At 29.0% G+C, this 13,234-nt stretch overlaps 1 protein-coding gene across 5 annotated transcripts in view; it reads left to right on the forward strand.

Annotated features, from left to right (window-relative positions):
- The window catches only part of LOC129968567 (uncharacterized), a 51,921-nt gene that overhangs the window by 4,661 nt on the left and 34,026 nt on the right, over positions 1 to 13,234 (forward strand). Inside the window, exon 1 of one of the 5 annotated variants that reach the window (XM_056082580.1) lies at positions 3,334 to 3,408. The exons of 3 other annotated variants lie outside the window; for them this stretch is intronic. In XM_056082580.1, coding sequence (XP_055938555.1) covers positions 3,375 to 3,408 — 34 coding nt within the window. In that variant the 5' untranslated portion in view covers positions 3,334 to 3,374. Of the gene's footprint in view, positions 1 to 3,333; positions 3,409 to 12,883; positions 13,039 to 13,234 lie in introns of those variants that run through there. One more of the 5 variants, XM_056082583.1, reaches the window with a different exon arrangement.

The following is a 13,234-nucleotide window of genomic DNA, read 5'->3' on the forward strand; positions in this document are numbered from 1 at the left end:
CCGGTGCCTCTTAGCATTTATCATCCCATATTTATACATAGTATAAATGAAGTCTCATAAAACCGTTTGTATTTTTAAACCAAAAAAAATCTGAGAAATAGTTAACTGATATTGGAGATATTTCTACCATATTGTAGGGCATTTACTGGGGAATGTTTTAGTATATTGAAGTCATATCAAAATTTAAAAAGGAGCTTTATAATTGCAATGTTATTTTCTTACTACAATTCGCGCATGCGTAATACACTTATTCAAATTGCGCATGCGCAAATAGCAAGAATCGTGGTATGCATATGCGATACATTTCTTAGTTTACGCCTAATTTTAAACAGCGATTCAAACTCATTATGTCCCAAAAATTAACTTGAATTAATTATTGGAGATATTTGTACCATTTTGTAGAACATTTATTGGGGAAGATTTTATTATATTGAAATCATATAAAAAACAGTTTTAAAATTGCGATTTTAATTATTTCAAAGACAAACATTTCACACTGTTGGAATTGATCTAAGCGAAGAATGTTTTTCTCATGGACAACTTTATGTGGCACTTTCTAGAGTTGCATCCAAACAAAATCTTTTTGCCTTGGCAGCAGGAGGTGAAACAGCCAATATAGTTTACAAAGAAATATTACGAAGCAAGTTGAATTTAATTTTCATGTCAAATTATTTAGAGTTGATAAACGAAGTGTGGAACAGTGGATACAATGAGTTTTTTGTATATTTTTAGTGCGCATATTTCAGTTTTTTTTTTTAGATGACCGTGATTTGAGAAAATGAAAAAAATAATAATTACCTGATGTCATTTATCTTTGTATTACTACTGCTAATCATGTTTAATCATAAAACGTAATGAGTGACGCGAGAATGGTTCAAATTAGTTTCTTGGTTTGAAAAACTTAGGAAGTCGTTTGGGGGTTATGTTTTAGAATACTAATTTCGCTTTTATTACTTCCATTCTTTTTGTTAATTGAAGTTTAACAAAAACGAATCCGCCATTCTGTTTGTAACGGAAGAATATAAATGTTGAATGAGATTTTACCAGATAGACAAACGCGTTGTTAAAATAGAACGTTATGTTACTTAAACGATATAGTTGATTTTCTCTCTTAACTATTTATAACTTCTAATGTTATTATCCGATATTTTGACTTAAAAGTAATATTTGTAATTATTCGATTACGATTATTTTTAATTTATATTGACCCGCATGATCATCGGCGCATTGAATTTCTTCTAAAACAACAATGTACGGTCTTTATGAAGTTGGTTTTATGGTCCCAAAAGTAACTTTTATGAAGGGGGAAAAAAAAGCATTTAGATTAAATATAATTGTAAGTCTACATCGCATGTTTACAAACTGTGATAAAAACGCATACGCACTTACAAGATCTTGTCTAGACGCACGAAAAATTAACTCACAGCCGTATGTCGGGAACTCCTGATCTATGTGATTTTATTTTTCAGAAGAAGGAATATTTCACGGATATTTCAATATTCTTTTGTTTTTAAAAGGGATGAATATTGTTTTTTCCTACTTTGTTTTATTTGCTTTGTATTTTTCTCTTACTGAATCAATTCGCCTGATGCTCCTATTACATTCTAACCGTACCTGCTCATATTATTTGACAGTCATACATTGTGCTTTGAAATCACGTTCTTCTTATTCCTTATGATAAACGAAATAGATCCCCTAATTAAGTCGACGAGGTATATTTTGTGTGTCTTGTGAGCATGAATAGATTCTTTATCTTATCGATACCAACTGTGAACTTTCTTTGCGAACTTTGACTTTTCATATGTTTTAAAAATAGATATTTTAAATTTTATCAGTAATTTACAATGCTAAGTCTTATTGAAAAAATCAGACCCTCCCCCTGAAAACCTATTTGTTTCATCTAGAAAAAGGGAAAGAAAGAGTTCTTGATTAATTTAGTACTGTTTTACTTAATAATCTACGAGTTCTGTTCTTAATAAAATTACAGATGGCATTGTGTCTGAAATGCCAATTTTAAATAATAGTTGCCACTGGAGTTAAATGATTCAGATAAGGATCACTTTTAGTCCACTCTCAAAATAATGCTCGTGTAATTCTAAACAGAATGTTATTCTAACTAAATTTTAAGATCCAAAACAAAGGTTTCTTGTATCCATTATAAGTAAATGTCGTTCGGAACGAATATTTGTGAGATTATCAGGTAGGGTTCTAATAATTTTCTCCAACATCTTTCGGAGATATAAATCGTTATTCCAGATCAGAGGTGTATGCATTACTATGCTATTTATTATTTCTGTTATAAAATAATCACATAAATCTATATAATGCCATGAACAGCCTAATCGAATGCATCTTAGCACAACGACTATTAAAGCAATGAGTAAAGTACAAATTCGTTTTTAAATTTTATTGGTTTATTAAATTTTTTTCTTTCACTAAGAAATTTGCTTAAGTTTGCAGAAAATATCATTATTTTTTTTAATTTATCGCAGCCAATTCATGTTGACTTTAATTTTGAAATTCATTATATATTTTCCAGAGTATAGATTGGCATTTTTTGTTTTATTTATTTTCTTGCGCATTTAAATATCATAATTATTTTGCATAATTCTTTAGATGGTGAGTATAATGTAAGTATTTAATTCACTTTTTAAAATTTAAGATATCGAAAAATAGGAAACTGTTTCTTCTTTTAAAAATCATTGACAGTAAAGATTCAAAGTCTAAAAATGTAAATAATACAAAAAAAAAAAATAAAAAAAAAAAAAAATCACACTCCGTTCTTCACATTGAAGTGTAAAATGAGAAATGTTTTATAATCTGGTAAACGTGAAAGATGCCGGATAGATACTTCTAAAGAGAGAATAAAGGAATTGCTATCATGCTTTCCTATGGTATGATTAGACAGTTTTCGCGATTTCGTAACATTTTCTTTTTTGATGGTTACAAAATTTACCACTTTTATTTCTCAATTATTACCTTATTTGATCTCTTGTGTTGTTAGATCTTCTCGTTACCCTTCTTTAACAATACATTTAGAAGCCGTATGTTGGATATATCATAAGTAATGCATGTAGTATATTTGTCTCCTGAGCGTTGAATGTTACTAAATTTTAGAAGCGTGTATGCAAAGGAGAAAAAATATTATTGGTATACTGAACAATATCAGTACCGTCTATAAAGGAAAGTTTAAGAGGGGGGGGGAGGGAGAAACCTTGATTTTGCACAAAGCTTTTTCTCCAGTGCGACTTTATCTCTGATAAATCACAATGGAGGTAAAAGATAAGATTTACTGTCTGACGTTCGTTGTTTGTCCGCTCTAAAAGTAACCGACCTGAGCTTAAGCCAAGTCATAAATTTTCTTTTCCGTTTGAATGACGCAACTGATTGTTCCGAGAAGACAGAAAGGTATGCGAGATGCCTAATATTATAGTGTTTTTCTTTTCTGGCACTTACATTTATTAAATTTTCTGTTTATATTGTAAAGAATCAAATCAATATTTTGTCTTAGTTATACGATAGATGAATTGATGATTGAATGAAAGATAAAAATATTAATTGATCCCTTTTCAAACTGGGTATCAGTTTAATGTAGTATCAGTTTAATTTTGTGCTTTCCTAGCTTTTAAAGTTATGTGTATAGTCTATTTGATAATAGACATTTTGAATTTTCTTTTCTTTACAAAAATTTTTCAATCTTTACAAAAGTTTTTTACGAAAGGAATAATCTTTTTTATAAAAAAAAAAAAAATTACTTTTTTAATTACTGACTGCTATATTGAGTGTAGAATAGAAATTTGTAAATTCTGTTTAAGATCGAAAGACACTGGAATATTTAAGAATAATTGTTCTGAAACTGTAGTTCCCAACTTCTAATGAAACTACAGTGAAAATCTTGAGTGTTTGAAAGTCATGTGCTTCTCTTCTAATTTTCAATATCAGTAATCAGAAGTAATTGGTAATTGATTTAAATCGTATTATTAATTCAATACATATTTAAAAATCATAAATTCGTAAGTTATCTTTTAATTATTCATTCATTTGTATAATTTATTTTTCTCTATTTGAGTATACATTGGGAATGCCTGGAATTTGTAATTTGGAAATGTAGTGAAGATGGATCGGAAGTAGAAAGTATTTCCAGCTGTTTTGCGCTCGGAAACGGCAGCTCATGGGGCGCCCGACCTTAATCCCCTCCGAGTAGCGTTTCCTTTTATGTACTTTCTCGTCGTCCCCTGCTGGGTGACATGTTGAGAAATTGAAACCGATGCTATTTTAAATTTGCCTGAAAACGATATGCAATCGACATTTACTATCAATTATCCTTCCGGTTATTCTTACAAGGAAGGATTCTTACCAGTAAAGCTTTCTTACATTCAGAATTCATGTATCAGTCTATTGAAATACAATGCAGCAGAACCTGGCTCAACGATCATAATTCGTTCTCGAATCTTACTTTAAACGAAACCATTTTATTTTTTTTTTCGTATTAATCAGTGTAAAATAGAACAATGCATTTCCATGTCAAAAAAAAAAAAAAAAAAAAAAAACTCAAACAGCTTTAAAATTATGTATTTTTTATTTATAATATATATATTTTGTAAAAAGAAAGTTATCGAAAGTATTTGTCTTTAGATACGCTTCAGAATTTAGCGAAAATGATACGCATCTTTACTGTCTCATCGAGATTCTTTTCAACATTGCTGTCATTTCACATGATTTCAGCATCTTCCTTATTTCGTTGGAAGGTTATCGCTCTGCCGAGGTTATTGTTTCTTCCACTTCTGTTCAAATCTCATCCGCAACTTTTTATTGCAGTACTGAATGTTATGAGTTCTTCAGATTCTGGTTATGTTCTTCCCTCAGCACATTGATGATGTTGTTATCCATTTCGTTTTGCTTGTTTCAGAATCACTTTGTGCTCGTTATGACTGTACTCAATGAAATGTGCGTGTTACCTTTACAGTATCAAATCTATTATTTCATGAAATTACATTAACTAACTAGATATTCTACGAAATAGCCGATAAATCTTGATAATTTATTTCAAGAAATTATCAGAAATTCTATGAAGCAACAGAATTATTTATTTTACAGGTAACATATACATAAATTAGCAAAGTTGGTTTATTAATATTTATGTATTTACATTTTTCTTTACCTCTTTTTATGAGTGATGTTAGAATGCAAACAACTATAATTTTTTTGTGATTTTTGGTAATTAATACTTTATTATTGTTAGATTTCCTGATTCCTAAAATAACTACAGTACTTAATTTATATAGACTAGTTTTGCTACATAGAGAAGGAGAGATAGGTACGTAGAGAGGGAGCTGCGCGTCCGTAATGTTTATGGTATTTGTAAAACTGACAACGGAAGATTTTTTTTTCTTGGAACTCGTTGGATTTGTTATAAAAATTCATTTTCAAAATACCATAAATAAACGTTGCGGACTGCATATTTTAATTCATGATAACAGAAACTTGGCGATCTGAAAACCCGCGTCTAAATAGGATTGTGAAAGCAATTGAACTGGCAGTGCGCGATCAGTTTCCTTAGATTCACATATCGTTAGATTGACGACTGGCTACCATATCTGAGATATTTTAATTTTCTTTAAATTTTAATTAAAAATATATTTGAATGTGCAATGAGTACGTTTTTTCAGAAGTCGGTAAAAAAATCCTTCCCATTGGTGCTTGACAATATCTGTTGGCTCTATATTAAGTGTGAAAAAGAAATATTAACAACAGAAATAATACAATGGATTATTGCAGTTATCTTTACAGCAATGTTCTACTTACATTTATCTTAAATTACCACCATATCAGTCGATTGAAAATATTATAAAACATTCAAGTATAAAATGGTGAGTTTCAATATCATTTATCTTTCAACAAAAGTGTTACTCGGAGGTTAAAAGTTCGTTGACTTCGTTTAAACCCTTCCGTGTAGCTGAAAAATCTAAAGATTATAATTTTCAAAAGGCGAAAATATAGTTTTCGTACAAAAATATACTTCGAAGTTATGGAAGAAGGAACATCCAATTAGTTCTTAAGTAATCAAAAGTGATTAAAATTTTGAAAAATCTTACTACCCTAACTACAAATTTCATAGCGCTAGGGGAAACGGTTTTCTGTATAGGACATTGAATTCTATATATCTCGCAATTCGCAGAAAACGTTGGAGCGTGAAAATATATAAATGTCCTCACTTATTTAGTTATTTTGCTTTTTTCTTTCCATTTTAAAATATGGTTGTCTCGAGCAATGACTTTTATCTACTTATCATCAAAATCGCATACATTCTGATAGGCAGATGTAAATATTTGCTCATCTGTGATGTAAATGTAAGATTTTCTATATTTGCTAACTAAATACTTCGGGAAGCATCAAAGAAAGCAACTGCATGGAATATATTTGTTTATTTAAGAATATCTCGTTTTGTTGAATTACTGTTCGAGGTTTTCTGATGTAATGCTAATAATAATAGTAATAGTCCAATTTTTCTAAATAATTCTTAAACTTGTACGTAGGAAAATGATTTCAAAAAATTGGTGCTAAGTGCTGATGAATTTCAATTATTCCACAAAATCGGTAGTTAAATCAAACTGTGAATTAACTACTTGTTTGAAGACTACTTAACTTCATTTGAAGGCTATCTCATGAAGCACAATATAGTTATAGCTTAGTTGATACTCTCAATGGAGGCACGGAAGCTCTGAAAGTTCTCTGGACTTAACTGATTGCACATAGTGAAGCCATTAATATTTTTCAAGTTATGGGTAAAAGCAGTGGTCTGCTACTAGAATTTTTCGCATACGTCCTAATAAAAATATCCTAACCTATAATAACCACCTAAGAATATATAAATCTGAATCGTGAAGAATTCTCTAATTTTTATTATTTTCGGAAACTGGAGCAAGGTAGAAGAGTGACGATATAAGTGGTAGCGCTACCTTTCCATCCGACTACAGTGGCACCATATGGCGTTTTTATTGTTCATAGTATGGTAAAAAAGGCAAATTGAAATTTTGAACGCTCTCATTTCAATCGATTGAAACCAAAATTGATATAGATCTATATTTTTTTAGATAAGACCACATACTAAATTTCATTGATCAAAATCTTTGCAATGTTGAGTTATCGCCTTCATATATAGACCTGTATATATTCCGATAAACTACCAAATAGTTGGGAAATTTGATTCGTTGTTCAATTCTAAAATGTAGTTATGATGATAAAGCTGTGCACCAGGCTTTATAAATTATCGTGTACACATGCACACGGAGAGAGACTTTTGATAATTTTCATTCAAATTTTAATAGAAAAATCTATAAATTTAAAATAAAATTTCATTCGTTTAACTGAATACGCTTTTCAGTTATCGTGTTCACAGAAAGACATAATTTTAAAAAAATGTGTTTTTCAGACTCGGTGACATCTAAAACGTGAGGAGTTTTAAAAATCTCGAGGTCGAATTTTTGCAATACTTTCGTATTCGAGAACAGCAATACTTTCGTAAGCGTTTCGCCGATTTCAAAATCTCTGGTCGGTCATCGGCAACTATGGAATTATATAAATTTATAGATCTCAATAAACAGTAGATCTTAACTAATTCGAAATTGTTGAATCATAGCAAAAATTCGATTTATCCAAAAAATTACATTGAATGAAACTGTGTCTAAAGATGAATATAACATAAATAAACTACAATTTTTGAACTTCAAATTTTAATTAATTTATTTATTTATAAATTTTCATTTTTCGCATTATTTTGCTTATTTAATCGATAATTTAAACATTACTGATCGTGTATTAATTAATTTTAATAAAATCATACTAATTACTGCTCAAAAATTTTATCTATATATTTAAAATAATTACGGAAGTCAGTGAATCATTCGTCTAGCCCAACCACTAATCCGAGTTTTATTTCGTATGAGAGCTCATGACCTCCAAATATGCCATGACTCTCCAATTTAAAATATATTGCAAAATAAAATTTACGGAGCTTTCAACTTCAACAATTGGAGCGGTTTCATCCATTTTCTTCGCAAACTCAATAATTTCCGGGAATGTAGTATTGCTAACTAATGAGAAGGCTTTTATTTATTTTTATTATGCAAATAAAATTTAAAATAATTTTTTGTTTGCATTTAATATTGTAATTATACTTATATTTTTGTTATGGTAAGATGTAGCTCATCAAAGTTGATTAACATGGCATATTAATCGTATTATTATTATGTGCATGGTCATGACTTATTATTGTTATTAATATAATCAGTTATCGATTTCGATTAAATAAATCTTATCAAAACCAAAGAAAGCGCAGTTTAAAATCATGATTGTATATTATTGATAGAACTTTTTAATTGATTAGCTATTCTTGCGAAGTTGGAAAACTAAGTGTCGAAATCTGTCCAAATGTTAAGGTTGGAGGCTGTATCTAAGTTTTACAGTGTCTCTCGAAAATGGCGGCAGAAGGAACAGACGGTCATTGATGACACATTTAGGGGTCATGAGCTTTTATATGGAATAGAAACTGACAGAATCTGTTCAAAAGATATTTTATTTAGTAGTTATGACCAGGAAGTGTATTAAATCATGCAACCATCACAAAGTTAGTTTTTTTTTTTTTTTTTTTTTTTTTTCTTCTCAAAAATGGACAGTAGTTGAGATCTATTATTGACGAATCTAGATAACATTAGATTTTAACTGAAATAATAATAAAAAAATATGATAAAATCGGTGGGCTTTGTCAGTTATTTTAAATATAAAATTTTTGAATGAACGCGCAGTTGGGCGCCCAAGGAAGACAGTTATTGTAAATTCCATAGAAAGTAATAAGCTACATTCTGAAAGCACAATAATTGCTCAGTAAGACAGTGTAATCCACATGAAATGAATCCACACTTTTTTTTTAAAATTGAAATATTTCTTTTTATTTTAAATTAAATATAGATTTTTTGATAGATAGATTTATAGATAGAATTTTTGATAAATCAGATCCTTGGGTAAATTACTGGTCATAAATTTATTAACGGCCGTAGAAGATACAAATAATGAACGGATTTAACTGATAAAAATAATTCGGGAATAAAACATTTTTTTTTAAATCATTTTTAGCTTCAATTTCGAGTAAATAATATATATATATATATATATATATATATATATATAAGTAACCAATCTAAAGTAAGAAAAAGTTTGAAAACGAAACTAAAATGAAAACGAAACAAAACAGTTTCGAAATCGCAACTAAAATTTATTACCTATTTAAACTAAAACCAAAAAGGAACTTCATAGTATTTAGAGAGCGCAATTGCAGCTACTTCTAAAACACAGATGAATTGATACAAAAGTATTAGAATCAAGTTAATAGGAAAAACAAAAACCAAATAAAAATTAAACCAAAAAAATTATTAAAAAATATTAAAAAAGAATCCGGCCTGAAGACTTTTTCAAGGGTCACCCTCAGGCAGGGATTCATATAAAGGGATTTTTTCTGTGAGGACATACAGACATTAAGTCTAATAATGATTCCTCGTGACCCGAAAATCCCCCGAAATTATGCTCAAGAGATATACCATTTTAACAGAAAGGAAATACAAAATAACAAATTAGAAAAAAAAACCACAAAGTAAAAATACAATAAAAACAATAACAATAAAAACAAAAACAGCATTAAAATTAAAATTAAAAACGAAAAGGCCAAGACATACCATCCAACAGTGAACGAAACTTTAAACAATCGATTGTGATTTCCTGTTTTTGAAAGTTAACGGTAAATTATGTAAACAGAGGTAGGCACCCAGCGCCATCTATTGAGTGATCCAATATGCAAGTAAATTTCTATTTTTATTTAAGCCAAAAGATTAATCCCAAACCATACCTTGTTTAATTAAAAAATTGACATTACAGTAATTTCTAGGAAAATCATTTTTAATTAAATTTTTAAGGAGGATATTTGATGCTTCAATATAAGAATTTTTATTATTGCAAACCCTTTTGATCCTGTTAACTTGTGAGAAAATAAGATTTTTGAAAATTTTAGAGTTTAGATTGGAATGGTAGTTACATAGTTTTGTTATTTTAAAGTTGAAATCATCCCTTTTATCGTATATACCAACTATTGTTTTATCATTAGCAATTTCGATTTTTAAATTTAGAAAGGTAGCCTCAAGTTGATTTATATTTGTATCTTTTAGAATTAAATCTTTTGGATAGCAATTAGTAATAATATTAGTATTGTCAAAGTTAATCAAAAGTAGGTCATCAATATATCTCCACCCGTTTATTAAATTATATTTAATTATTTTTTTCTCATAGTAATGCAGGAAAATATTAGCTAAAGCACTTGAGAAAGCTGTCCCCATTGGAATGCCCTTGACTTGTTTATAAAAATTAATACCATTAAACACGTAATTTTCAGTAATATTAAAATTACATAACTCAAGCCAGTTATTTTTAGGAATGATATTTTCATTTAAATATTCGTCATATATAAAAGTGCAGACCTTTATTAATTTTTCATGAGGTAGATTAGTGTATAAATTTTCGAAATCAAAAGTATTAAGTTTATTAATGTTGTTATCTTTAAGAAAATCCAATACTTCTTTGTTACTAGAAATAATAAAGTTGTCTTCATTTTTTATTTTGTCCAGGATAATTTTTAAGTATTTAAAGAAATGTTTACCCGTATAGTAATTATAACTACCAGTGCTACAGGTTACGAATCTGAATTTTAATGGATTTTTATGAAATTTAACTGTTGGGAATAAATAAGGATAGTATTTATGCCCTTGACTTGTTTATAAAAATTAATACCATTAACCATTAGATAAAAGAATGCTAGCTTTCGCAAAAAAAACCAAAACTAAGACTTGCTCTCTTAACTATCCTTATTTATTCCCAACAGTTAAATTTCATAAAAATCCATTAAAATTCAGATTCGTAACCTGTAGCACTGGTAGTTATAATTACTATACGGGTAAACATTTCTTTAAATACTTAAAAATTATCCTGGACAAAATAAAAAATGAAGACAACTTTATTATTTCTAGTAACAAAGAAGTATTGGATTTTCTTAAAGATAACAACATTAATAAACTTAATACTTTTGATTTCGAAAATTTATACACTAATCTACCTCATGAAAAATTAATAAAGGTCTGCACTTTTATATATGACGAATATTTAAATGAAAATATCATTCCTAAAAATAACTGGCTTGAGTTATGTAATTTTAATATTACTGAAAATTACGTGTTTAATGGTATTAATTTTTATAAACAAGTCAAGGGCATTCCAATGGGGACAGCTTTCTCAAGTGCTTTAGCTAATATTTTCCTGCATTACTATGAGAAAAAAATAATTAAATATAATTTAATAAACGGGTGGAGATATATTGATGACCTACTTTTGATTAACTTTGACAATACTAATATTATTACTAATTGCTATCCAAAAGATTTAATTCTAAAAGATACAAATATAAATCAACTTGAGGCTACCTTTCTAGATTTAAAAATCGAAATTGCTAATGATAAAACAATAGTTGGTATATACGATAAAAGGGATGATTTCAACTTTAAAATAACAAAACTATGTAACTACCATTCCAATCTAAACTCTAAAATTTTCAAAAATCTTATTTTCTCACAAGTTAACAGGATCAAAAGGGTTTGCAATAATAAAAATTCTTATATTGAAGCATCAAATATCCTCCTTAAAAATTTAATTAAAAATGATTTTCCTAGAAATTACTGTAATGTCAATTTTTTAATTAAACAAGGTATGGTTTGGGATTAATCTCTTGGCTTAAATAAAAATAGAAATTTACTTGCATATTGGATCACTCAATAGATGGCGCTGGGTGCCTACCTCTGTTTACATAATTTACCGTTAACTTTCAAAAACAGGAAATCACAATCGATTGTTTAAAGTTTCGTTCACTGTTGGATGGTATGTCTTGGCCTTTTCGTTTTTAATTTTAATTTTAATGCTGTTTTTGTTTTTATTGTTATTGTTTTTATTGTATTTTTACTTTGTGGTTTTTTTTTCTAATTTGTTATTTTGTATTTCCTTTCTGTTAAAATGGTATATCTCTTGAGCATAATCTCGGGGGATTTTCGGGTCACGAGGAATCATTATTAGACTTAATGTCTGTATGTCCTCACAGAAAAAATCCCTTTATATGAATCCCTGCCTGAGGGTGACCCTTGAAAAAGTCTTCAGGCCGGATTCTTTTTTAATATTTTTTAATAATTTTTTTGGTTTAATTTTTATTTGGTTTTTGTTTTTCCTATTAACTTGATTCTAATACTTTTGTATATATATATATATATATATATAAATATGGATGGTAATTTAACTTTGTTACTAGGAAATTCAAGAGGCCAGTGTAGCCAAAATCCTGTGTAATACATTTCGTCTGATGTTTAATGAAATCGTGATGAAAAAAAATCTGATTGTATTGAAATGTTACATATAATTTTGTCGGTGTTGATTTACGTACACATTTACGTGCGTTCTATTTCATGCACAATTTTTTTTTGCTAGTACATTTCACACAATGTCTGCCTGTCGTATAATTTCATAACTCGATCTCTGTGAAAATAAAAGTAACATAATAAAAACGAAGCCGCGGTCAAGATTTGAATCGTGAAATATTACGCCGCCTTATATCATAAATCCGGCGGGATGTGTGTTATGTTTAGTCTTTTGCTGGCGCGGCCTTCACATGTCCTCCCAAAACAATGACCAGCTTTTTTTTAAGTGGAAAGTTTATATCTCCTGCGAAAGGAAGCTTTCGAGCTGGAGCTGCAGCTTTAATTTGACACGTCTCTTTCCTGCCTTCGAAATGGAAACTGGAAAATAAATGTATGTGTATTCACATGTAGGTACGGTTGTGGGCGTAGAATGTTGCTAGATTGGTTGGCGTTCGAGTTGTTTTGGGGACAACCCACGTGCTTGTGCTGATCAGCAGGTGTTTAATTTACTACTGATATTTTGCAGGGGGCTTTTATGTGTGTAAGTATGACTTAATAGTTTACATTTAGAGCTAATAGGTTTTTAAATAACTATGAAACCAATATTAAAGAGTTTATAAGAAGAATTAGAAATGTTTAGTTAAAAATGATGTAGGTGTCAATTATAACGAATGTCGAAAACTTATTTGGCATTTTGTTTTGGCGTCGTTCCAGTTGTTTATGTACTTTCCTTATAA

This window comes from Argiope bruennichi, chromosome 5 (genome assembly GCF_947563725.1).
Source record: "Argiope bruennichi chromosome 5, qqArgBrue1.1, whole genome shotgun sequence".
Lineage (NCBI taxonomy): Eukaryota > Metazoa > Arthropoda > Arachnida > Araneae > Araneidae > Argiope > Argiope bruennichi.